Source organism: Terrapene carolina, unplaced genomic scaffold (assembly GCF_002925995.2).
Source record: "Terrapene carolina triunguis isolate 2854851 unplaced genomic scaffold, T_m_triunguis-2.0 Scaffold93, whole genome shotgun sequence".
In the NCBI taxonomy this organism is placed as follows: Eukaryota; Metazoa; Chordata; order Testudines; family Emydidae; genus Terrapene; species Terrapene triunguis.
The window spans coordinates 16,050,044-16,075,403 of record NW_020664444.1 but is presented as its reverse complement, the minus strand read 5'-3'; the positions used below and the strand labels follow the sequence as shown (position 1 = coordinate 16,075,403).

General features: G+C 42.7%; 2 protein-coding genes across 2 annotated transcripts in view; one reads left to right on the top strand and one right to left on the bottom strand.

Moving 5' to 3' along the window:
* Positions 1-90: 90 nt before the first annotated feature.
* On the bottom strand, positions 91-10,518 carry PDZD9 (PDZ domain containing 9). The gene is made up of 4 exons (XM_024204727.2): positions 10,498-10,518; positions 8,607-8,778; positions 6,004-6,196; positions 91-906 (listed from the first exon to the last, which is right to left on the bottom strand). The coding sequence occupies exons 1-4, from the start codon at positions 10,516-10,518 to the stop codon at positions 528-530; spliced, it is 765 nt and encodes a 254-aa protein (XP_024060495.1). The 3' UTR covers positions 91-527.
* Positions 10,519-14,858: 4,340 nt separating this feature from the next.
* MOSMO (modulator of smoothened) overlaps positions 14,859-25,360 on the top strand; it is a 50,893-nt gene continuing 40,391 nt past the window's right edge. The window contains exon 1 of the mRNA XM_024204714.3: positions 14,859-15,093. Coding sequence (XP_024060482.1) covers positions 14,988-15,093 — 106 coding nt within the window. The 5' untranslated portion in view covers positions 14,859-14,987. The remainder of the gene's footprint in view (positions 15,094-25,360) is intronic.

Here is a 25,360-nt window from a genome sequence, read left to right as displayed (position 1 = left end):
GCTTTTAGGTGTGTACCTTACAAAAACTACCAGAGATTAATAATAGTCTAACTACATTCTTGATGAAGATTAAATTTATAATTGCCACAGTTAATATCCCAGTTATATATCCTTAACACATTCAAGAATAGTTGTTGGTAAAATTGCCATTTGCACCATATCTACCTTAAGTAAATTATCAGACTTACCTTTAAAAGCTGAAAGCAATATACTGCAGCTCTAGCACTTGCCTGCTGTACCTTGATCACTGGACTCACCGAAGCAGCATGTTTAATGTTCCCTTCACAGGTAGGATTGATGGAGATTTTAGCAGGTTTTTTCTTAAGATCTGGAAGAGCGGCTTTGGATAGCAGCTATCATCTTAGAATCCAGATTTCCAAATATCCTAGGCAGTCAAGGCATGCTATGCTCTAAATCTTCAAATTACCTAATTTCAAAATCAATATTTTGAAAGTGAACCTTCAGCTGATAAAGTGCTTCAGAAAAATCCCATTTCTGAAGGTTTAAAATTGGATGTGACCATTCAGTTATTCCAAAATACTGGCAAACTCTTCAAGCCAAAATGCATCTGATATAGAGGAAGAGGATGATGTTGATTCGCTGTCGTGTGTTTCCATAGTCCAGTATGAAGATCTAATGCCATCAGTAGCAAAGTCAGAACTATACCATGCATCAGAATCTTTATGAATTATAATGTCACATCCAATGTCAGCACCTACAGTAAATGTGTGTTTTTTTCTTTTAAATGCATGCCAAGTTTTCGAAATTGATGGCAATTCTTTGGTAGAATCATAACAAAATGATTGTGTAGTTTTGTATCTAAAACTTCCATCAGAGTCTCCATCTTCATAATCATCACTACTTGTCCACGTGTCGTCTTTTGTCTCACTGTCTTTACTTGAAGTGCTAAAAATGTACAAGAGTTACATAGCTTTAATTACAAGTTCTTTACTTGTGATAAGGGTGTCAAAATTGAAATATTTGATTTGTGCATTTTTGTGTGTGTATTCTTCTGCTTGGACTTAACATCATGCTACAACATCTGGGTTTTAAACAACAAAAGGGAATGTCAATTTAAATATCTTTCAGTAAAATGAAAGCTATCCTTGCTTCATTCAGAATACTAAAGAATTTGACTTACTGACTTAGTTGCAACTAGGGCTGTCAAGTGATTAATCTGTTTAATCGCATGATTAAACAATAGAATACCACTTATTTAAATATTTTTGGATGCCTTCTACATTTTAAAATACATTGATTTCAATTACAACACAGAATACAAAGTGTACAGTGCTCACTTTATTTTTTATTACAAATATTCAGTTAAAATTCACTTAATATAAGTACTGTAGTGCAATCTCTTTATCATGAAAGTTGAACTTACAAATGTAGAATTATGTACAAAAAATAACTGCAACTCAAAAATAAAACTAAGTAAAACTTTAGAGCTTACAAGTCCACTCAGTCCCACTTCTTGTTCAGCCAATCACTCAGACAAACAAGTTTAGTTACAAGGAGATAATGCTGCCCATTTCTTGTTTACAAGGAAAGTGAGAAAAGACGTTCGTATGGCACTGTTTGTAGCTGGCGTTGCAAGATATTTACATGCCAGGTGTGATAAAGATTCATATGTCCCTTCAGGCTTCAACCACCATTCCAGAGGACGTGCATCCATACTGAGGACAAGTTCTGCTCAATAACGATCCATAGCAGAGCGGACAGATGCATGTTCATTTTCATCATCTGAGTCAGATGCCACCAGCACGAGGTTGATTTTTGGTGGTTCAGGTTCTGTAGTTTCTTCCACATTAGAGTGTTGCTCTTTTAAGACTTCTGAAAGCGTGCTCCACACCTCGTCCCTCTCAGATTTTGGATGGCACTTCAGATACTTAAACGTGGGGTCGAGTATTGTAGCTATTTTTAGAAATCTCACATTGGTACATTCTTTGCGTTTTGGCAAATCTGCTGTGAAAGGGTTCTTAAAATGAACATGTGCTGGGTCATCATCCGAGACTGCTATAACATGAAATATGGCAGAATGCAGGTAAAATAGAGCAGGAGACATACAATTCTACCCAAAGGAGTTCAGTCACAAAGGTAATTAACACTTTTTTTTTTTTTTTTTAAACGAACATCATCAGCATGGAAGCATGTCCTCTGGAATGGTGGCCAAAGCATGAAGGGGCATACAAATGTTTAGCATATCAGACACATAAGCACCTTGCAAGGCCGGCTACAAAAGTGCCATGCGAATGCCTATTCTCACTTTCTGGTGATGTAAATAAGCGGGCAGCAGTATCTCCAGTAAATGTAAACAAACTTGTTTGTCTTAGCGATTGGCTGAACAAGTAGGACTGAGTGGAATTGTAGGCTCTGAAGGTTTACATTGTTTTTGAGTGTGGTTATGTAACAAAAAGGACAGAGTAGGCCCGTTACTCAATGAGGGGGGAAAGACAGTAACAGAAAATGTGGAAATGGGAGAGGTGCTTAATGACTTCTTTGTTTCAATTTTCACCAAGAAGGTTGGTGGCGAGTGGACAGTTAACATAGTGAATGCCAGTGAAAATGAGGTAGGATCAGAGCCTAAAATAGGGAAAGAACAAGTCAAAAATTACTTAGACAAGTTAGATGTCTTCAAATCACCAGGGCCTGATGAAATGCATCCTAGAATACTCAAGGAGCTGACTGAGATATGAGCCATTAGCAATTATCTTTGAAAAGTCATAAAAGACAGGAGACACTCCAGAAGAATGAAAAAGGGCAAATATAGTGCCCATTGTGACAGACCCAGACCAGTGGGGTACAGGAGTCTGGTAGAGGGCAAATATACTGGTCGCTGGATGAGTAGTTTTCTGTTCCCTGAGTGACCAGAGCAGGGGCTGCACTAGATTAATCAGGAACCTGCTAGAACCAGTTAAGGCAGGCTAATTAGAACACCTGGAGCCAATTAAGAAGAAGCTGCTAGAATCAAGACACGCTAATCAGGGCACCTGGGTTTTAAAAGGAGCTCAATTCAGTTTGTGGTGGGAGTGAAAGGGTGTGCTGCTGGAGGACTGAGGAGCACAAGCGTTATCAGACACCAGGAGGAAGGTCCTGTGGTGAGAATAAGGATGGTGTTTGGAGAAGGCCATGGGGAAGTAGCCCAGGGAGTTGTAGCTGTCATGCAGCTGTTACAGGAGTCACTATAGACAGCTGCAGTCCACAGGGCCCTGGGCTGGAACCCGGAGTAGAGGGCGGGCCCGGGTTCCCCCCAAACCTCCCAATTGACCTGGACTGTGGGTTCTTCCAGAGGGGAAGGTCTCTGGGCTGTTCCCCAACCCACATGGTGACTCTCTGAGGCAAGAAAATCCACCAATAAGCGCAGGACCCAGCAAGATAGAGGAGGAACTTTGTCACACCATCTATAAAAAGGGAAAGAAGGACAACCCAGGGAACTACAGACCAGTCAGCTTAACTTCTGTACCCAGAAAGATAATGGAGCAAATAATTAAACAATCAATTTGTAAACACCTAGAAGATAAGGTGTTAAATAATAGATTTGTCAAGAACAAATTGTGTCAAATCAACCTGATAGCTTTCTTGGACAGGGTAACAAGCCTTTTGGATAGGGAGGAAGCAGTAGATGTGGTATATCTTGACTTTAGTATGGCTTTTGATACTGTCTCATATGACCTTCTCATAAACAAACTTAGGGAAATACAACCTAGATGGAGCTACTATAAGGTGGGTGCATAACTGGTTGGAAAATCGTTCCCAGAGAGTAGTTATCAGTGATTCACAGTCATGCTGGAAGGGCATAACGAGTGGGGTCCTGCAGGGACTGGTTCTGGGTCCGGTTCTTTTCAATATCTTCAATAATTTAGATAATGGCATAGAGAGTACACTAAACTAGGAGGGCTTGCAAGTGCTTTGGAAGATAGGATTAACATTCAAAATGATCTGGACAAACTGGAGAAATGGTCTGAAGTAAATAGGATGAAATTTAATAAGGACAAATGCAAAGTACTCCACTTAGAAAGGACCAATCAGTTGCATACATACAAAATGGGAAGTGACTGCCTAGGAAGGAGTACTGTGGAAAGGGATGTGGGGGTCATAGTGGATCACAAGCTAAATATGAGTTAACAGTATAAGACTGTTGCAAAAAAAGCAAACATCATTCTGGGATGTATTAGCAGGAGTATTGTAAGCAAGAAATGAGAAGTAATTCTTCCACTCTACTCCGTACTGATTAGGCCTCAACTGGGTATTGTGTCCAGTTCTGGGCGCCACATTTCAGGAAAGATGTGGACAAATTGGAGAAAGTTCAGATAAGAGCAACAAAAATGATTAAAGGTCTAGAAAACCTGACCTATGAGGGAAGATTGAAAAAATTGGGTTTGTTTAGACTGGAGAAGAGAAGACTGAGAGGGGACATAAGTTTTCAAGTACATAAAAGGTTGTTACAAGGAGGAGGGGGGGAAATTGTTCTTTTTAACCTCTGCGCATAGGACAAGAAGCAATGGGCTTAAATTGCAGCAAGGGCGGTTTAGGTTGGACATTAGGAAAAACTTCCTAACTGTCAGAGTGGTTAAGCACTGGAATAAATTGCCTAGGGAGGGTGTGAAATCATCATTGGGGATTTTAAGAGCAGGTTGGACAAACACCTGTCAGGGATGGTCTAGATAATACTTATCTGAATGCAGGGGACTGGACTAGATGACCTCTCGAGGTCCGTTCCAGTTCTTTTAAAAAAAAAAAAATCTACATTTGTAAGTTACATTTTCACAATAAAGAGATTACACTACAGTACTTCTATGAGGTGAATTGAAAAATACTATTTTTTTGCTTGTTTTTACAGTGCAAATATTTGTAATCAAAAATAATATAGTGTGAGCACTGTACACTTTATATTCTGTGTGGTAATAGAAATCAATATATTTGAAAATGTAGAAAAACATCCAAAAATATTTAATAAATTTCAATTGCAATTCTATTGTTTAACAGTGCAGTTAATTTTTTTGAGTTAATCACGTGAGTTAACTGCAATTAATCGACAGCCCTAGTTGATATATACGTTTAAAGAACTAGCTTTCCAGATAACCCCCTTCCTATTCTTATTGCCTGAACTTCCTCCTCCATTATCACTCTTGTGCCCTAATCAGATGCTTTTGAATTTCCCATTCCCAGCTACCTTCTCCTCTGTAAGCTCCCTCATCTTCTTTCCTGTTCCTGAGCTTTAGTCTTCCCTCCTTACTAGAACATCTGTCCCCATGCCTTAGAAAAACTTTTACTGCCTAGTGTCCCTAGCATCGATTACTACTTGTTGTAGTGAGGCTTATTTTTAGGAGATGAGAACTTATGACCTTTTTTTAAAAAGGCCTCATAATACTTGTCTTTATAGAAACTGAGCATAACACCACAGCTATATAAACATTTCTAGAAAGGTCAACTAGGAGGTCATGAGGACTAAACATAGTAAGCCATGGCCTTATTGTTAATACGGTTGAATGACTAGTGAGCCATTAAACTGTTTATTTGGTTACAGGTCTCTGGTTACCTGCATTTTGTAACATCAGGTACATATAATAATCTAGGTGCTCAGCTGCTATCAATAGGTATAGCTGCATTTAAGTCAAGGAAGCTATGCCAACTTATGCAAGATGAGGTGCTCTCCCAATGACAGTTGCCCTTTGAGGATGGGAAAAGTCTGAAATTGAAATTTGGTGTTTTATCTTAGTACTTTTGAACAATGTATAGGCAACAAACACTGGAAGACCTGTTGGCTTTTCCAGGGAGGTAAGTTTCTAGGTAGCTGCACTTCCTTCAAGATATTTCTAAGAGTAGGAGACGATTATATTGGAAAGAAGTACATTTTTAAAAGAACTCTACCTTTTATACTTGATTAGTAATGAAACTAAAACCAGAATGCTACCACATCATTGCCCTGTCTTCCTCAGTAGACTAGTATAACTAAACTCTATATTGTGAAAAAACCCATTGAAAATAGCATTTGTTTCTTACTCTGTTTTCACAGGAGGCTTTACTTCAGGAACTAATTCAAGTGCATTTTGCCAGTGCTGAGGTACTTCAACAAAATCTCTGTAAACCCTGATCTGTAGAACTGTTCCTATGGGAATATTGTGCAAAAGTTGCCAAAGCTCTCGCAGTGTCCATCCTAAAACATTAGCGTGTCCAATTTTAATCAAAATATCACCTGCCAGGGGAAAAATTCAAGAGTATTCAGTATAAAAATCCCAACTCTATACAGTAACTCCTCACTTAGTCGTCCCGGTTAACGTTGTTTCATTATTACGTTGCTGAGCAATTAGAGAACATGCTCATGTAAAGTTGCACAATGCTCCCTTATAACGTTGTTTGGCAGCCGCCTGCTTTGTCCACTGCTTGCAGAAAGAGCAGCCCATTGGAGCTAGCTGGTGGGGGCTTGGAACCAGGGTGAACCGGCAGCGCCCCCCATCAGCTCCCCGCTCCCCTAAGTTCCCTGTGTGGCAGCCGCCCAGCAGGCTATCAATTGCCAGGCAGTTCAGCTGTCCCTCCCCCCACTGCCTTGGAGCTGCTCCTGGGAGCCTCCTGCTTGCTGTGCAGATGGGGAAAAGAGGGGTGCTAATGTCTGGGTGTCCCCCCCCATCCCCCGCTCCTTTACCCCATCTCCACAGAGCAGTGGAGGGACACAACAGGGCTCAGGACGGAGGGAGCTTGCTGGCAGCAGCTGCTCTCTCAACTTGCTGATCTACTTAAAAAGGTAGTGTACTTAAAGTGGGGACAGCATACTTAAAGGGGTAATGTGCATCTCTCTCTCTCACATACACGGTGTGTGTCTCTGTCTCTCTCTGCCATGCTGTCTCCCCTCCCTCCATTCGTGCTGCCTTGTAGAGTGTGAGGCTACATTAACAACAATGTGTTAACCCTTGAGGGCTCTGCCGAGTGCTAGTTCATCATTTAGCAGTAAGGCATTCCCTGGGAAATATCCCACCCTCTTCCACCCTGACTTCACCACCTCAACCAAGCTTCACAATCATCACTGCTGTGTACAGTATTAAATTGCTTGTTTAAAACTTATACTGTGTGTGTATATATGTATATATATAGTCTTTTATCTGGCGAAAAAAATTTCCCTGGAACCTAACTCTCCCTATTTACATTAATTCTTATTGGAAAATTGGATTCGCTTAACATCGTTTCGCTTAAACTAGCATTTTTCAGGAACATAACTACAATGTTAAGCGAGGAGTTAATATATATCTTCTGTTCACAGACCATAATTTAAAATGGCTGCATGAATTTGATACCCCTGATTAAATAGTACCCTTAGTCTCCTTTTGTCAAACTGTCCTAAGATATTTTCTCTTTAGTTAGAAATGTTAACTATAATCAGGCTATTACTCAGATGACTAAAGAACTATTACATTTGTTCCAAGAGGCAGCATATGACGACAATCCTAATTTATGGAGACATGAATTTATTGTTTTGAAAGTCTTATGTCAAGACTTCTGACAACATGAAAAACAATTATTTGTTAAAAGCTGTCAGCTGTGAAAGCACATCCAGTGTCCAGAAAGGAGAAATTTTATCTACAGTAGAAGTGTCATTTTCCCATTCCTGTACCCAAGCAAATGTTCATTAGAATAGGAGAGGGTCTACCTTTAAAAAATAAATAAATAAAATAAAAAATCCCCATTTCAACAGAGGACCTCTCTTCATGAACTTCAGTTAGTGGGGTCCAAGAACCAGGAATAATAATAATAAAGTAAAATATTGAAAGAAGTTCACAAGGCATAAGGACCAGGAGAACTGGAGGCTGCCAAGGTCAGCTGCAGTAGTGAGATTACTGACATTTGCTCATTTGCTGCACCCTGGTTCTCTTAGTATCCTCAAGGCATCAGGGCAGTAAGAGAGAAAAAAGGTGACTATGCTGAAACATCCAATTTTGTTCACTAAACCACTAGGCAATCCACCCTCTTCTGCCAAGGAAAGTATGGATAACCTAGTCTAGGGGAAACAAATGACCTAATATGTGTCTTTTCCATTGTTAATTTTTATGACAACCTAAGCTGGGCTTTGAGTGATTCTTTTTTGATCTTTAATCCTTTCAGATTGCTTTATATTAATTATTTTATAGTAAAACATGTTTATAGATGCATGTGTAAGAAAACTGCACATTACAGTGCAGCTATGAAATATTAGTATGAAACACGAGTAAGAAATTTGTTTTGGTCTTGAATACTTAAAGTAAGATGCATAACACAATGTTCCAATCCCGTTTATATTATATATAAAAGTGTGTGCAATTTAGATATGCCTTTTTCTTAATCTAATTAGGAAATAGTTACCTCTATCAGCCAATTTTAATCAAATTAAGACAATAGGAATTTTAATATAAAACTGGACTGGCTTCATTTATCAGTTGGATATTTCTGTGACATGAGCCTGACTCTCATATTGCTTGTACCAGTTCTATGCCACTGTAATTCCACTGATTTAAGTAATATTACTCCTGATTTACATCAGCATAAATGAGGTCAAAAGCAGGGCAACAAAGTATAAACTCTGGAATGGAACATACCTATGAAATTCTGAAGATTAGGGTTGTGGTATTTTTTTTTACCTGGTTTGAGTCTTCCATTCTTAGCTGCAGAGCCTTTCTCAACAAGACTTGTCATCTGGAGATATGGTCCATTCTGAATTACTATAAGACCTAATCCTTGTTCTCCCATCTTAATATTGGTCTTTAATGTAGCACTCAAAGTATGTTCAGAGATCTTTTCCAGTGCCGGAAACTGCCCTTTGGAAAGTGAGAGGGACATTTTAATACTTGAAATTATGATATTGTGATTTTCTTACTCCACCATCACAAGCCCTAATTCAGCAAAGCAAGTAAGCAGGTACTTAAATCCGTTCCATCAGCAAAGCACTTCAGTCTCATGTGCTTAAAGTTCAACATATGCTTAAGTGCTTTTCTGAATAGGGATGGGCTGCTGAATTGGTGCCAGAAAACACACCTATGTAAAAGTTACGTTGTGTATTCCATAAATGATCTAAAAAGAAATATTTCTAAAATAGCTTTTTCTCAACACACTCAGAAGCCTGTTTCTAAAAGTTCACACACTGTATTGAGCAAAACAAACAAATATTGCTTACATTGTATATTACTTTAGATTCATTTTAAATGGCTGTATGCATTCAGGGAAGGAAGAGAACAAGGTAGAGAAATAACAGCACAGCGAGGCCACCAACTGTTAGAGCGTTCAAGAAAGCTGAAAATTCATATGAGAAAATTAATTTCCTGTGTCAATATTTTTGGATAAGATTCATATCCAAATTTCCAGCGGATGGGTTTTACACACTCCTGCTTGCATGAAGGAAGGGACTGGTGCTTGGCAAATGTATTTCATTTCTTTAGATGCTATACTCTGGGCATTCACTATCCATTAAAATGTGTAATATAAATAGTACACAATAAAGGACAGCTCATTCTAACTCGACTTCACCAGCAAACATAATGAAGATCACAAAATGAATCCTCCAACCTTCAGCTTGCCTCTGGACCAAAAGCCTGGAAAATGATGAGATTGCAGCAAAAGTATATTAAAACAAGCTTTCTGTTTTAAGAAGATGTAAACTTTGGGCTGCTATGGCAGTGTGGCAGAAATACTACTCCTACTTTAAACTTACACAGCACTTTCTCTCCAATGATTTCAAAGCACTTTATGAAAGTACCTAAGGATTACCACCATTTTATAGATGGAGGAGGGTAAAGCACAGAAAGATTAAAGGCATAATTTAAAATCCACTGAAGTCAATAGGAGTCTATTCATTGACTTCAGTGGGCTTGTGATCAGGCCTGAAGGGTATGTCTACACCTCAGCTGGGAGAGTGCTTCCCAGCCTGGGTAGACAGACTCGCATTAGCTCCACTCGAACTAACACACTAAAATTAATGTTGACGTTGTGGCACAGGCTAGCTCTCCAAGTATGAGTCCAACTAGCTCCGAGCTCAGGTGGCTAACCTGTGCCGCCACCCATGCCACAATGTCCGCACTGCAATTTTAGTGCGCTATTTCAAGCAGAACTAGCTTATGTCTGTCTACTGACGCAGGGAGACATACTCCCAGTTAGTGTAAACATACCCTAAGTGATTTGCCCAAAATCATAGAATATCAGGGTTGGAAGGGACCTCAGGAGGTCATCTAGTCCAACCTCCTGCTCAAAGCAGGACCAATCCCCAGGCAGATTTTTGCCCCAGATCCCTAAATGGCCCCCTCAAGGATTGAACTCACAACCCAAATCACATAGAAAGTCTGTACTATAATGATTAGAATCCAAGTTTCCTGATTTCTGGCTCTGTATTCACTACACTAGATTACCCTGCAGCACATGACAGGAAGAACAAAAGCATAAAATGAGAGAGGGCCTGAGCCAAAGCCCATTGAAATGACTGGAAAGACCTCCCCATTGACTCCAATGGGCTTTGGATCACGCTCTTGATTCTATCCTCACCTGATATTGATCCATTTCCATAATCTCCAGGGAAAGTGCCTGGATTTCTTTTTTGTTCTGTAGGGAGAGAAAATCAGAAACTTTACAAACCTTACCCTGCAGCACCCCTACACTACTCATAAAGCTCTGCAAGGCCAACCCTAAATTCTGCAGGTCTTCTGAATGAAGTAATATCCAGCTCTCTTCCCCTGAAGTGACATTCTCTCCTCTGGTCATCTGCCCTGTATCCCACTCCAGATTTTATGAGAATGCAATATGTATCAAACTACTCAACCGTCCACCCCTCCAAAAGAAGAGGTGTCTCTGGATGCTGAGACGTGGGGTGACAAAGGTCTAGGAAGGAAGCAAGTAATCTGGTCATAGGTACAGTGGTAACAAGAGGATGCCCAAATCTTGGAACCCCTTCAAATGCAGAGTTTGGGGCTTTTCCTGAAGTACTGGGGTGATGGTGGGAAGATGGGAGAACAGGAAAGGACGCAACAGGTTGGGAGGGAATTAAAACTCATTTGGTTTCATTTTCACCGGCTGGTGTATCAGAAGCTTCTGCCCCTTCCATGGATCCCAGACTATAAGAGAAAATCAAATGGACAAATGTCTCAGGCGTGTCTCTTTGAAAGCAGCTGTCTCCCCATGGTGGCCTGTGGGGGGAAGAACAGAGCAGCAGGTGAGGAGGAGTTTTCAAACACCCAGTAACTGTTTAGAATCCTAGGGCAGTCAGGTTCTGAGTCTCCCACAGTCCCCAGTTACGGGAGACCATAAAAGCCTCACCATGCAGTAGACACACACATACGCGCTGGCCAGGACTCAAGCTTTCAATTTTCCCTTGCTTGGTGACAGATGTGGGGGAAGTTTTAGGTTTGGCTAGGTATGTGTTGCTGATTGCTATATTGGCTGGATTATTTCAGTCTAGCACAGCAGCTTTGCCAATGGCTGCAGTTCAGACTCTCTTTCTAAAGCTCCAATCCAGCCTAAACTCTTATGAACATATGAGCCACACAGAGTGTCACTTCTGTACCACATTGTTGAATCTTCACATATCCTTAGGCATGTATTCTTCTTTCAATAATCCTCAATTCAAAAATAATAGTCCATTATGATAATTTGTGACCTAAGAAAAGACAGTACTGGGAAACAATTTATCTTAAAGATTGCCGAATCACATTGTTAATACATCATTTTAAATCCTTAGCTCTCCCATCTCTGCCACATACCAACTATCCCTACTCAGAAGGAACAATTCCAGGGTTGTTGTTTTTTTTCAACAAATATATTACTATTTTCAATCTCTCTTAAATATCTGTCCAGAGCAGGATGTTTCAACAGAAGCTGAAGATAGATCCTATCCTCCTACCCTGGTCTGAAAAAAAACCAACAGAAAACAAAACAAACAACCCCCTGCCCCCAATTTATTGCTTTTGAACGCTGTTTAGATGTTTTTTAGTAGTATCTTCTTTGTTATTGCTTGCTACCTCCCATCTGGCAAGTGACTTGACCACAGGTGATTGCTATTATTTTTTGGTTACATAGGCAGATTCACATAATAGGCAACTGGATAACCACCTGCTTGGAGTTCATATGCCAGCTATACTTTGTATAGGCCAGGATTATGGCTTCTCTGTAAAGCTGGGTGGGTGTTTTAAGATAGGCATTGGCAGGAAGGGGTATTGCTAGTATTTTCAGCATTTTTTAAAGCTACCTGTGGATTTTGGGGCTGCTAGACTTTAGAATTTACAATAGCAATAATTGTACAACATTCTCACATCACTGGGAGCAAGACTAAGGCACAGAGTTATAATTTTGATAACAAGTAGGAGAGCAGTAGGACCAAGGGTGGGATGAATGCTCAGTTGTTCCAAGCATTCTCTTTTAGATGGAGTTACTTACTGGAAAAAGCATGTAATCAATAGTCACTGTATTTGGATTAGTTTTCCAGATAAGGTTAATTAGATTTGCTTCCAGACACCTACTAATACAGATAATAATAATTAGCACTTTGATAGCGCTTTACATTTTCAAAGTGCTACAGAAACATGAATTAATCAATCCTGACAATGCCCCAATTTTTATCCTTATTTTGCACATGTTGCAACTGTAACACTTTGAAATTAAGCAACTTGCCCAAGGTCACGAAGTTTGATAGTGGTCAAAACTTGAATTAGAACCCAGGAGAAAGGGTGGTGGTGTGATTAAAGCACTGGTCTGTGATTCAGCAGATCAGAGTTTCATTTCTGACTTTTCTATTGCCTTCCTATACACCCTGAGCAAGTCACTTACTCTAGTCTCTCTGCACTTTGATTCCCCATGCATAAAATAGAGACAATATTTCTCTTACTTCATAAGGGTGTTGTGAGGATGTCTATTAATGTTGTGAAGTGCTCAGATACTACAGTAATGGAGGTCATATAGGTAGACAGACATATAGATTTTCTATCTCATGAGTCAGTAGCTGTGGTAGATCAAAGCTCAATCCCCCCTAGACCACACTGTCTTCAGTTAAGAAGTACTTAACACTTTCAGGACATTACTGCACAGTGGAGCAAGCCAGGCAACAGTGCCTTGGTATTTACATATTTAGGATGCCTCCAATTCTTTGATCATTGGGTACCAATCTCCACAGCCAAGCTTAAAGGATTATGACATGCCTGCTGACAGTGGGGAGCAAAGGGGGCAATTGCCCAGAGGCCCGGGTGATTTAAAAGGGCCTGGGGGCCCCCAGCAGCGCAGCAGGGCTAAGGCAGGCTTCCTGCCCGTCCTCACTCCACGCCGCTCCCAGAAGTGGCCAGAACGGCCCTATGGCCCCTGGAGGGGAGGGCAGGGGGTCTCCAAGTGCTACCCCCGCCTCAAGCACCAACTCCGTGGCTCCCATTGGCTGGGCAGCAGCGTGCGGAGACGGAGGTCTCCCGCCTAGGAGCCACTTCCAGAGGGGTTTGCCGGTTGCTTTCGGGAGCTGCCCGAGGTAAGCGCCAAACTCCTGACCCTACTCCTGCACCCCAACCCCCACCCCAGCCTAGAGACCACACCCCACAACCAAACTCCCTCCCAGAGCCCACACCCTGCACTCCCTCCTGTACCCAAACTCTCTCCCGCAACCCCTCCTGCACCCAAACTCTCTCCCAGAACCCGACCCCTCACCCCCTTCCACACCCAAACTCCCTCCCAGAGCCTGCACCCCGCACTCCCTCCTGCACCCAAACTCTCTCCTGCAACCCCTTCTGCACCCAAACTCTCTCCCAGAGCCTGCACCTCCTCCTCCTGCAGCCCAACCCCCCGCCCCAGTCTGGTGAGAGTGAGTGAGGGTAGGGGAGAGTGAGTGACAGAGGGAGGGGGAATAAAGTGAGAAGGGGCAGGGTAGGGGTGTGGCCTCAGGGAAGGGGCGGAGCAGGGGTGGGGCAAGGGTCTTTGGGTTTGTGCAATTACAGTTGGCAACCCTACTGGGCAGGCATGTGGAAACCCTGGCTGTGCCAGAAGAACACGCCCAGCAGCGCAGCCGGCAGCTCACTGGGCACCAGCCAGCGCAGGTGCAGCACCGCCCAAATGTCAGGTGGATCACGTCCGCGCAGGCGCAGCTTGTGCATGCATGGGGGCCCATTGACTGTTCTGCCCTGGGGCCGGAAATTGCCCTGCAGGCCTGGATTATGGGGTGCATTGCCTTCATTTCTGCAGCAAATGCCCCAGACCCCCACCCCAAAGGGAGGAACTTGCCCCCTTCAGCACGAGGCCTTCGCTCCCAAAACAGGAGGGAGTCTCCCCACCCCAAAATGAGAGACCCTCCCCCCAAAACAGGGAGTCTCCCCGCACAAATAAGAGCCCCCCAAAAACCCTATGGGATTCTTCCCCGCACAAATAAGAGCCCCCTTCTAAGAAAGCCGCCTTCCAAATGAGAGCCCTCCCCACACCAAAACTCCTCCATTCCCCAGCATGAATGGACTCTCCCGGCTCCAGGTCCCGCCCCTCATGTGCTACACCACGGGGGGGGGGGGGGGCAGCCAGGCTCCTAAGGGCTGACAGCACCTCTTAGAAAGGCCCCGCCCCTACCTGCCCCAATACCCGTTAGAAACGCCTCGTCCCCCCTCTCCATGTCTACCCACCCCTTGGAGAAGCCCTGTCCCTCGCTTGATACCCGCCCCGCCCATTTTCAAAAGCCACGCCCACTACACTATCCGCTCCGCCCCTCCCCCCTAGAGAAGGCTGGTCTAGTCTCATGGGATCCCCGCCCCGTCTCCGTGGAGGCTCCGCCCCCTCATGGAAGCCCTGCCCCGTCTGGGGAAAATGTGAAGGAGAGTGGGTTTCACTTCCGGAGCACCTTGTCCCCACCCCCGGGTTCACTTCCGGTGTTGTCGGGAAAGGGGGGTCCCCGTTCTTGGTACTGCTGCCGGAGGGAGGGTGGGAGTTGAGGTCTCATGGAGCCGTAGCTGTGAGGAGTCCCCGGCCCGGGCCCGGTGTGGGAGCCGGGCGGAGGCTGGACACGGGAGCCCCCGGAGCCGGAGGAGATGGACAAACTGACCATCATCTCAGGATGCCTCTTTCTGGCCGCCGACATCTTCGCCATCGCGAGCCTGGCGAACCCGGACTGGATCAACACCGGGGAGTCCGCGGGTGAGAGGCTGAGCGGGCCTGGAGCGGATCAACAGCGAGGGGTCAGGGTGCAGCCGCCGGGGGTCGGGGGCGGAGTGGATCAAAGCCAGGACTCCGGGGGGTGGTGAGGGGGCCCGGACTGGGTAAGCAGCAGGTGAAGGGGGCTGGGGGAGCTGGATCGTTCCTTACTGGGGAGTCTGTGGGTGAGGGGGCTGGGGGACTTCGGCTGGAACTGGGAACATGCGGCGGGAGCGGGCGCAGGGCCACTGGGAGTGGGTCAGCACCACAGAGCCTATGGCTGGGGGGCTGGGAGGCGACGGGCACAGCCTGAATTGACACCGGGAGCCTTCGGATGAGGAAGCTGAGGGACGGGGACTAGGTCACAGGGAGCAGTCAAGGTGGAGTGGGGGGGGACCCTGCTTAAATGAATATGTGTGGGGAGTTCTCAGGTGAAGGAGGATGGTAGTTCTGAGTATTGGCGAAACCTGGATTAGATAATCTTTGGGGAGTCTGAGATGAGAGGGGCTTGGACTGAGGGGTACTGCAGAGTCTGAGCTGAGAAGTTGATACTCTAGCTGGTCGGGACAGGATATATTCTGGTGGAAATCTATAGAAGGGCTCGAGTTACATGGGGCAGGTGAGTCTGGCCAACACGGGTCTGGATCAATGGGAGTAGTCTATGGATTGGGTGAGATATTCTGCGAGAGGAAAATCTGCAGATGAGAGATTCTAGGGCACTGCCTGGCCAATTTGAACTGGATCAGTATTGGGGGAAATATGTGTGCGTAGCTAGGCAACCATATTGGATTAAAAATGGTGAAAGATGTGGACAAGAAGCCAGTTTGGTTTGGATCAGTGCTGGAATATCTCTTGATGAGATCTGAAGTGGGATCAATCCTGGGTAGTCCACAATAAGAGAGTGCAGATTGTTCAGCCTCACCAGCCCAGACTGGATCAAGACCAGGTTGTGGAGTCACAGAGAATACCAGCCTGGCTGAATTGGACTGGAGTAATAACAGTAAGTTCACATTGAGAAAACCCTGGGATAAGGGGCAAGATGGAGCCTGATCTGTCAACTCAGTCAGAACATAAGAATGGCCATACTGGTTCTGACCAGTGGTCCATCAAGCCCAGTATTCTGTCTTCCGAAAGTGGCCTGTACCAGATGCTTCAGAGGGAGTGAACAGAAAAGGTCAGTGTATTGAGAGATTCATACCCTGTCCTCCAGTACCAGCTTCTAGCAGTCACAGATTTAGGGACACCCAGAGCATGGGGTTGCATCCCTGATCATCTTGGCTAATAGCTATTGATGAACCAGTCCTCCATGAACTTATCTAATTCACTTTGAACCCAGTTATACTTTTGGCCTTCGCAAGATCCCATGGCAACAGGTTCCACAGGTTGACTGTGCATTGTATGAAGAAGTACTTCCTTATGTTTGGTTTAATCCTGCTGCTTATTAATTTAATTGGGTGACCCCTGGTTCGTGTTTTATGTGAAGGGGTAAATAACACTTCCTTATTCACTTTCTCCACACCAGTCATGATTTTATAGACCTCTATCATATCCCCCATCATTTGTCTCTTTTCCAAACTGAACAGTCCCAGTCTTTTTAATCTCTCTTTATGTGGAAGCTGTTCCCAACCCTTAATTATTTTTGTTGCACTTCTCTCTGCTTTTTCCCATTCTAATATATCTTTTTTTGAAATTGGGCAACCAGAACTGCATGCAGTAGTCAAGCTATGGGTGTATCGTGGATTTATATAAAGGCATTATGATATTCTCTGTCTTATTATCTATCCTTTTCCTAATGGTTCCCAACATTCTGCTAGCTTTTTTGACTTCTGCACATTTATCAGATGTTTTCAGAGAACTATCCATGATAACTCCAAGATCTCTTTCTTGAGTGGTAACAGTTAATGTAGACCCCATCATTTTGTATGTATAACTGGGATTATGTTTTCCAATGTGCATTACTTTGCATTTATCAATGATGAATTTCATCTGCCATTTTCTTGCCCAGTCACATAGTTTTGTGAGATCCCTTTGCAACTCTTTGCAGTCTGCTTTGGACTTAACTACTCTGAGTAATTTTGTATTGTCTGCAAACTTTCCCACCTCACTGTTTACCCTTTTTTCCAGATCATTTATGGATAACTTTGAACAGCTCTGGTCCCAGTACAGATTCTTGGGGGATTCTGCTATTTATCTCTACCCACTATAAAAACTGACCACTTATTCCTAGCTATTGTATCTTTCCACTAGTTATTGATCCATGAGAGCAGTCATGGGATAAGGTCCTTACTTTGCTTAAGAGCCTTTGGTGAGGAACCTTGTCAAAGGCTTTCTGAAAGACCAAATACACTATGTCCACTGGATCACCTCTGTCCGCATGTTTGTTGGCAGCTTCAAATAATTCTGATACATTGGTGAGGCATGATTTCCCCTTACAAAAGCTGTGTTGACTCTTCCCAACTTATCGTGTTTATCTACAGTTTCAACCAATTTGTCTAATACTGAAGTCAGGCTTACTGGCCTGTAATTGCCAAGATTGCCTCTGTAGCCTTTTTAAAAAATTAGTGTCACATTAGCTATCCACCAGTCATCTGGTACAGATGCTGATTTAAATGACAGATTGTATACCACAGTTAGTAGTTTCATATTTGAGTTCCTTCAAAACTCTTGGCTGAATACTATCTGGTCCTGGTGATTTATTACTGTTTAAATTAATGTTCTGATTTAATGCTTCTGTGCTGAACTTTGCTGCCTTTGCCATCCTATCTATGATCAGGGGTGGCTGCTAGTTCAGAGATGTTGCTGCATAATGCATAGTGCAGGGACAGCTGGACAGCAGTTTTTAGAAGAAAAGAAGATTTAGAATAGGTTACTATCAGCTTCTGTGTTATAAGTTTGTGCTGAGATTCTCTTTTGATTTTCCCCCTGCCCCCCCACAACTTTCACATCTTCACTGCTTGATGTTTAGGCCCTGCCAGAGGGTTTAAATAAACTCATTGAAATGTAGACTATTCATGAATAGTGGTGGTTCATAGTTTTCTAATTTTGGTGTAGCAAAGCAATTAGAAACAAGTCAGCTTTTAGGGGTTGATTAATGTTTAGCCACAGGAGTGCCCAGTAATTCAATATGGGAGTTGGGGCGGCGTTTTAGGTACCCCTGTCTATTGTTATGGAAACTTTTTGCCCCTTGCTAATGGCACTGAGGAAAAGAATAGGGCATTTCCCCCTTCCAGAGTTAAGCATGCAAGGACCTCCTAGCTGACTACATCACTTTTCCTATAGCTAGTTGTGATTATCTCCCTTATGCCTTGTCTGCAGGTCAGTTGTCTTCTGTTATAACTCTGCTACTATGTGGAACTCTAGGTAGCGAGCCATTGTGCAGGGATTTTTAAATCTAATAAAGCTGAGTATGTTTAAAATATGTAGATATGATTTTTTTGTAAATCACTGCTCATGTTATTCTATCACACGGACCTGGAAGGGCTCAACAGGCTTCTGTTTGTTTCCTATCACACTGGACCCATGTGCTCTTAAGCTTTCCTTGATCTGAGTAGACTGCAGCCCTGTCTTTTTCTTTTGCTTCTCTGACATGCTTCCTTGACACAGGCTCTGTCTGTTACCCCTTCATGGAGATGGTGCCCCAAGGCCCTGCTGGCTTAGGCCTCCAGGACTAGTGCTCCCAAGTAGCTTAAGCATACCCTTTCCCAGAGCTCCAACCTTGTGGGTGCTCTTCAGGGACACATGGTAGTAGGGAGCAGGGTGGATGGGAAACAGACAAAGACTTTGTAAGGGATCCCAAAACCCAATCATACTACTTTAGATAGCACAAAAGATATACAGACCTAGGCAAAACAATAAAACATCTATATGCCTTTCCTTGTCTCAGTTTTCTCACTGCTTTTAGGAGTTCTTTGAACTCAGGTCAGATTCGTCTAAGGCAAATGGTTCTCAACCAGGGGTATGCAGAGATCTTCCAGGGGGTACATCAACTCATCTAGATATTTGCCTAGTTTTACCACAGTCTACATAAAAAGCACTAGCAAAATCAGTACAAACTAAAATTTCATAAATTTCTTTTTTATACTGCTCTATATACTAGACACTGAAATGTAAATACAATATTTATATTCCAATTGCTCTATTTTTGTAATATGGTAAAATTATAATTTTCCAGTAATAGTGTGCTGTGACACTTGAATTTTTATGTCTGATTTCGTAAGCAAGTCGTTTTTAAGTGAGGTGAAACTTGGGAGTAAGCAAGACAAATCAGCCTCCTGAAAGGGGTACAGTAGTCTGGAAAGGTTGAGAACCACTGCTCTAAGGAGTCTAGGAACAGCCCCCTCCTGCACATGGCTTCTCCTCCTAATCACCCAGTTGCCTTCTTCCTCTGCTGCTTTCACAGTTAAACAGGATCCCCTGCTGTGAAAGCCTGCCCCTCTCTCCTTCTTCCTCTTCCTTGCTCTGTGAGTCCCTTGAGTTTATAAGGGCTTGTCTGCATGGTGAGTTGCTGCGCAGCAAGCCAGAGTGTGATGCTACAGCACACCAGCTTGCTGTGCAGTAACTCACTGTATAGACATGACGACGGTGGCGTGTGGCTTAGTGTGCTACTACTTCAGAGTGTAGTATGCCAAGCCATGCTCTGGGACTTTCACTGCACTGTAGCAATTTTATGGCAAATTACTATGTGGCAACCTGGTGTGCTGAAGAGTCACACCTTGTCTTGTGCAGTAACTTGCACGTAAATAAGCCCTTAGTCCTGTTACTAACACCTACTTCGTTTGTTCTGCTGCTGTAGAAATTTTGCTGCTACAAACCCCAGCCCACTTCATGGAATCTGGAGAAAACTGGCTTCCACCAGACTTTAGCCATCTCGTTCTCTCTGGGGCAGGTCTGCTCACTAGTAGGAGGCCCTTAGTTACTGTCTCTTTCAAAGGCAGACTTTGGACAGGGAACATGAGTTAAGAATATGGTAAATGGCTTAAGTATACAGAGTTCATAATATCAAACAAATTCCTTAATTGCACATACACAGATTCCCTCAAATTGTCACCTCATCACTTTCTGTAGGACCTAAAAATGTTTTCACTTTCTCTGCTTGTGTGGAAACAGGATAACAGACACTGCTTCCAAACTATTCTGAAAACACAAATAAGCAAAGATCATGTGGATATAAAGGTGCTGCATACAGTACACTAAAACTCTTGTTAAAGAAACAAGCTTTATCACATCTCTGTATAATGTAAAAATCAGTACTTGAACTGTTCTGCTGGGCAGTCATTAAATATTAGTTATATCACTGTTTATTACTTAGGGATCAGATGCCATTTCCATTCTAAATCTCCTTTAGAGGTGCAAGTAAAACAGTCTTCATTAAGCTAAAGTTTGGCAAACCTTAGGAGTGTATGGATTTTTCTAATGCACTAGACCATTCAAGTAACGTTTTGACAGACTGAGATTTCTTTTGTCTGGTGGTGCCAAAGAAGCTGCTGCGTAGATACAATCTTAAAAGAAAGCTGTTAGTTCTTTTCCTAATAAGAACGTTTCATAGATTTGTATCAAAATGAAAAACAATGTATTATTACAATGTAAAACTTTATTTTTAAAATAATTGTTTGTACTAAAAGAATAAAACATTCCAAAATAAGCATTTCATCTAAACTGATAGCGTAAGGGAAAAAAGAACTAAGGTGCCCATTATATCAAGGACTTATTGGGCTTAGTACTGCACCTAGTACTTTTTAAGCACTATAATTACACCTGGAGGAATTTTGTACCACTGCGCATGCGCAAAATTTATGGCCCCCCACAAATTTCTTTACTTTCCCACAGAAAAATGACTTTCTGACAGGGAAGCAAAGGGAAGCCACAAGAGCGGTCATGCGACCCTCCTCAGCAGTATGTTTCGGGTGCCCAGGGCAGCCAGCAGAGAGGTAAATCACTGTGGGGCAGGTGGCGGGACTGGGGAAGACCCAGCTGGTGGCTCCTACCCTGTGCCGGGCTTAGCTGCTAGTCCCGGCTGGGCTGGGGAGGACGGGACTTCATTTTCCCCTGCATAGCATCCAGGGCTATGTCAGACCCACCCCAGATTTCTCCCGCGGCTGTAAGAAGCTCTGCAAACTCCCCTCCCCTGCCCCCCACGCTTCATGCACCCATCGCTCCTCAGCTGCAGGGGGAAGGATCGTTGTACAGGGAGCTGCTCCTCCATCCGCCCAACCCCCATGCATCCAGACCTCCCTCATACCCAGACCCTCCCGATGAGCCTCCCCGCCCCCCCGCACTCAGAACCCCCCCCCGACAAGCCTCACTCCCCCTGCACCTGGACCACCCTGATGAGCCACCTGCACCCAGATCCCCACCATACCGAGCCCCACTCCCCCAGCATCTGGACCCCACCACTGAGTCCCCCATACCCCGATACATACACCCCTGCTGAGCCACAACCACCTTCACCTGGACCCCCCTGCAGAGTCCTATCACCATTGCACCCAGAACCCCCCAACAAGGCCCTGTGCATCCAGATTTCTCCCCCCCCTTCCCCCGCACCCATGTCAGGGTTGGGTGCAGGTCACCGCTGAGTCTGTGTCTGGGGGAGAAGTTGCACAATGATCTCCCACCTCTGTTTTAGGGCGCTGTAGTCATCATCATCATCATCATCATCATAGTAAGGCATAGATGTGATGGAAAGCATTAATTATTTGCTTGTTTGAATTTCTGGTGTTTGGGCATATAGGAAGGACTGTTTTCTACATAGGCAGACTGTCTTAAAGGTAGATACCTGTTTCATCCTAGTTATTTGACATAGCTAGAGGATGTATGAGAGCTCTGATCATCCTTTTCTGTTTGCTCTTTAGTGGAGACAGTATTAATTCATGTTTTTAAAGTAGCAATATATTTATTTCTGGCACACAAGGGTGCAAAATGTTATTCCTGTATTTCCAGCATCTTTGTTAAATTATTCAAACTCTAGTTGGTTTTACAGAATCTGACATCAGGCCATCATTTTTCATTGAGCGCAGATCTAGAAGCCAGTAACTTGAGTTGTTACTCCAGCATTATTTTTAAAGTGCCATAAAGTACTAGCTTGCTTTATTTACCTGTTCACCAGTCAAATAAGTGGATTTTTCACTTTAGAAGAATCTAGCTACTATTGATACAATATGGTACGGATTAGAGCCTTTCTGATTCTAATAAGTGATTCATTTAGGTATATGGTTATTAAAAGTAAAGCTTTTGCTTAATATGTGCCATACAGCTAGGATTCTCTACTATCAGCAAGGTGGATAAAAATCAATGATTTAAAAAAAAATAGTTTTTTTAATTTAAATAGGATTTTTTTTATTTAAATTGGATTTTTTTGATAAAATGTTTTTCCCTTAAAAAGCATCTAAAGATAGTTTTAATTAAGATACATTATAGCTCAAAGATATCTCATGGAATAGGGATTCTAATTCTATAGTATGAGACAATATATTCATGTAATGTTTAAGAAAAGTTTTGTAAACGAGTTCCAATAGTTCATGAATTGGGGACCCAATTTTATGGGGTTCCAGGGGCTTCTGTATGGAATATTTAGGTTTATCTTTCTATCTACCCAATGGGACTCAGTGCTCAGTCTAGACAGGGATTCCCAAACGTGGTTCGCAGCTTGTTCAGGGTAAGCCCCTGGTGGGCCGCGAGACGCTTTGTTTACTTGAGCGTCCACAGGTACGGCTGCTCGCAGCTCCCAGTGGCTGCAGTTCGCTGTTCCTGGCCAATGGGAGCTGTGGGAACGTGATTTTAAAAAACTTGAATGTTTAACTAAATTCAAAAATTCATATGCTTGTTTTGTTAAAATATTATATGTTTGCTGTTGAAGAAAAAAAATCCAGAATACATAACGTTGTTGTTTTAGTTAAATAACACAATTTAAATGTCTGTCTGGTGATGTTCTCCTCCTAATACAGCATGGCAAGAAAATCCTCCAAATATTAATGATTAATGTGTTGAATTGGAGATAGTTCACCTCCCAATGACTTCATAAATATCTGCTTCAATTATCTTTGGTAAATGAAATAACCAAACAATCATTCATTTTCTGATATAGCTGTAAAACTAATCTGAAAAGTTTTCAAAATAAATCACTTTAAAAACATAGTTTGTACCTTCTAAAAATGAAACCTACATCTATCTCTGAGTTGTGAAGAATATGTATTAAGGGTATAACAACCAACAAGATTAAATCGAGTCTTCCTGACTTTAAATCAAATTGATTTAAATCAAATTCATCCTGACTATCAGTAATGTGCAAAATGGAATCCTGTTAATGACTTTTATGGCTTATTAAAAACACTTGTACCGTTTCATATTCAGTCAGTGCTCACATATGAATAGCATTACATAAACTCAATTTGTATTTTTGCCAAAGTAAATATCAATAGGTCAAACTTCTAAGCATGACCTACATTTTCACAGGTACTAGACAACTATTCTAGTTTTCTCTACAACTTTTTCTTTTCTGATCTTGGAGCACAGTGATGGGACCCAATTTTATCTTGTCAGTTACAGAATGTAGGATTTGCTGTAACACATGGGACCACTTGTCCATTGAGTCCTGATATTCTTTTCTGGCAGCAGGTGATCTCTTGATACTTCAGAGAAGGTGATTTGTGGAATACAAAATGCTAAATGGAATAGAGGTTAGATGCTCCTACCTGAATAATACAAGTGGAGTTGAGGTGCTAGAGAACAGACATAACACTGAAGGGATTTCTATATATATTCTTTTTTAATAAAAAGAAATATGGTATGTGGGATAAGTTACATATGACATCAGTATTATCGTATTTCCATAGGGTTGATGGACCAGATCCATCATGCATGATAATGTACAAACAGAACAAAGAGACAGTGAAACTTCTTTTCATTCCCCTTCCCATGTGTGCTCCCTTCCCAAGTGTGTGAGACCAGCAAAATGGGGATATGGCCAACCAGAGGAGCCATGTGTGACAGGTTGGACCCCCCTTCCAGGGTGCCACCTGATGTACTGGGGTTTCACTGAGCCTGTCTGCTCCACTAGCCTGGCCTCCCTCTCCTTGTTTTGCTGAATCTGGCCCTCTGGTAGCACACAGACACAGGTAGGGATGCATCAGCTGTAGAATCACACAGGGTCGACAAACAGCTCTCTATGGGAAGACTCCGCTAGGAAATTGCCCAGCACTCAAGTGCAGCTCTTCTCTGGAAAGTACACCCAAAATAATATTGCGCTGTAGAGAAATCTGTACAACGTAAGCTCATAAATTTGCCTCCTCCCTCAATGTGGAGGAAGATATGCACAACTTCTTGCCCCTGTTATAAATTGCACAAACTGGGTTTTATAATAAACAAAAACAAGTTTATTAACTACAAAAGGCAGATTTTAAGTTGTTATAAGAGATACCAAGTAGAACAAAGCAGATTACTAAGCAAATAAAACAAAACACGCAAACTAAGCTTAAGATCTTAAAGAGATAGGAGTCAAGAAGTAATTACTCACCCTAAATGTTGCTTTTGGGCAAGTTGCAGAAATTCTTGAAGGCTAGCTACCCTGCTTGCAGCTTAAATCTTCAGACACCATATTCACAGACCAGATACCTTTTCCAGACTAGGCTCAACTCTTTCTCTCCCTCCCTCCCACCACCCCCCCCGTGTCTTTGTTTCTCAGATCTTTCCAGCTGTCATCCTGGGTGGGGATTCAGTGAAGAGTGAACCAAGATCAACTTACTCCGCAGCCTTAAGTAGAATTTACATAAGGTGGCAACCTTTTGTTTCCCAGTCTTGATCTCCCCCTCCTTTTAGTGGAAAATCACTAGAAGTCCAAGATGGTGTTTAGTACCATGTGACATGACCACATGATCTAGTAGTGTCAAAGCAACATCCCAGGACGCTTCTCAGGAAGGAGAGAGATTAGTATCTTCAAAGTCTTATTGTTTCTTCCTAATGGCCCGTCAAGGCTGATGGTCTGCTGTCTGGTAGGTGTTTCCCAAGTACACACACTGTTGTAATTGTTACATAGTCAATATTCCTAACTTTAGATACGGAAATTATACATTTAGTAAATCATAACCTTTCCAATTATATCTCACATGACCCATCTTGCATAAAACATATTATGCCATATTCATATCCTAACAACATTTCTATGAAGAATATGGGGTGTAACATCACACCATGAATACATGTTTTTGGGAGAAGGAATATGAACGCAGAGGTTGGACAGGCAAAGCTTTGTGTATGATGAGTTAGGCAAGTATTTAGA

Bases quoted from the DNA above. Each gene is read 5' to 3' on its own strand.
- PDZD9 (XM_024204727.2), bottom strand. From the start codon at position 10,518: ATGGAAATGGATCAATATCAG. The intron at 8,779-10,497 runs GTGAGGATAGAA...TCCAAAGGGCAG, and splicing joins TGGAAATGGATCAATATCAG to TTTCCGGCACTGGAAAAGAT. The intron at 907-6,003 runs GTAAGAAACAAA...GTACATTTTTAG, and splicing joins AAGCCTCCTGTGAAAACAGA to CACTTCAAGTAAAGACAGTG.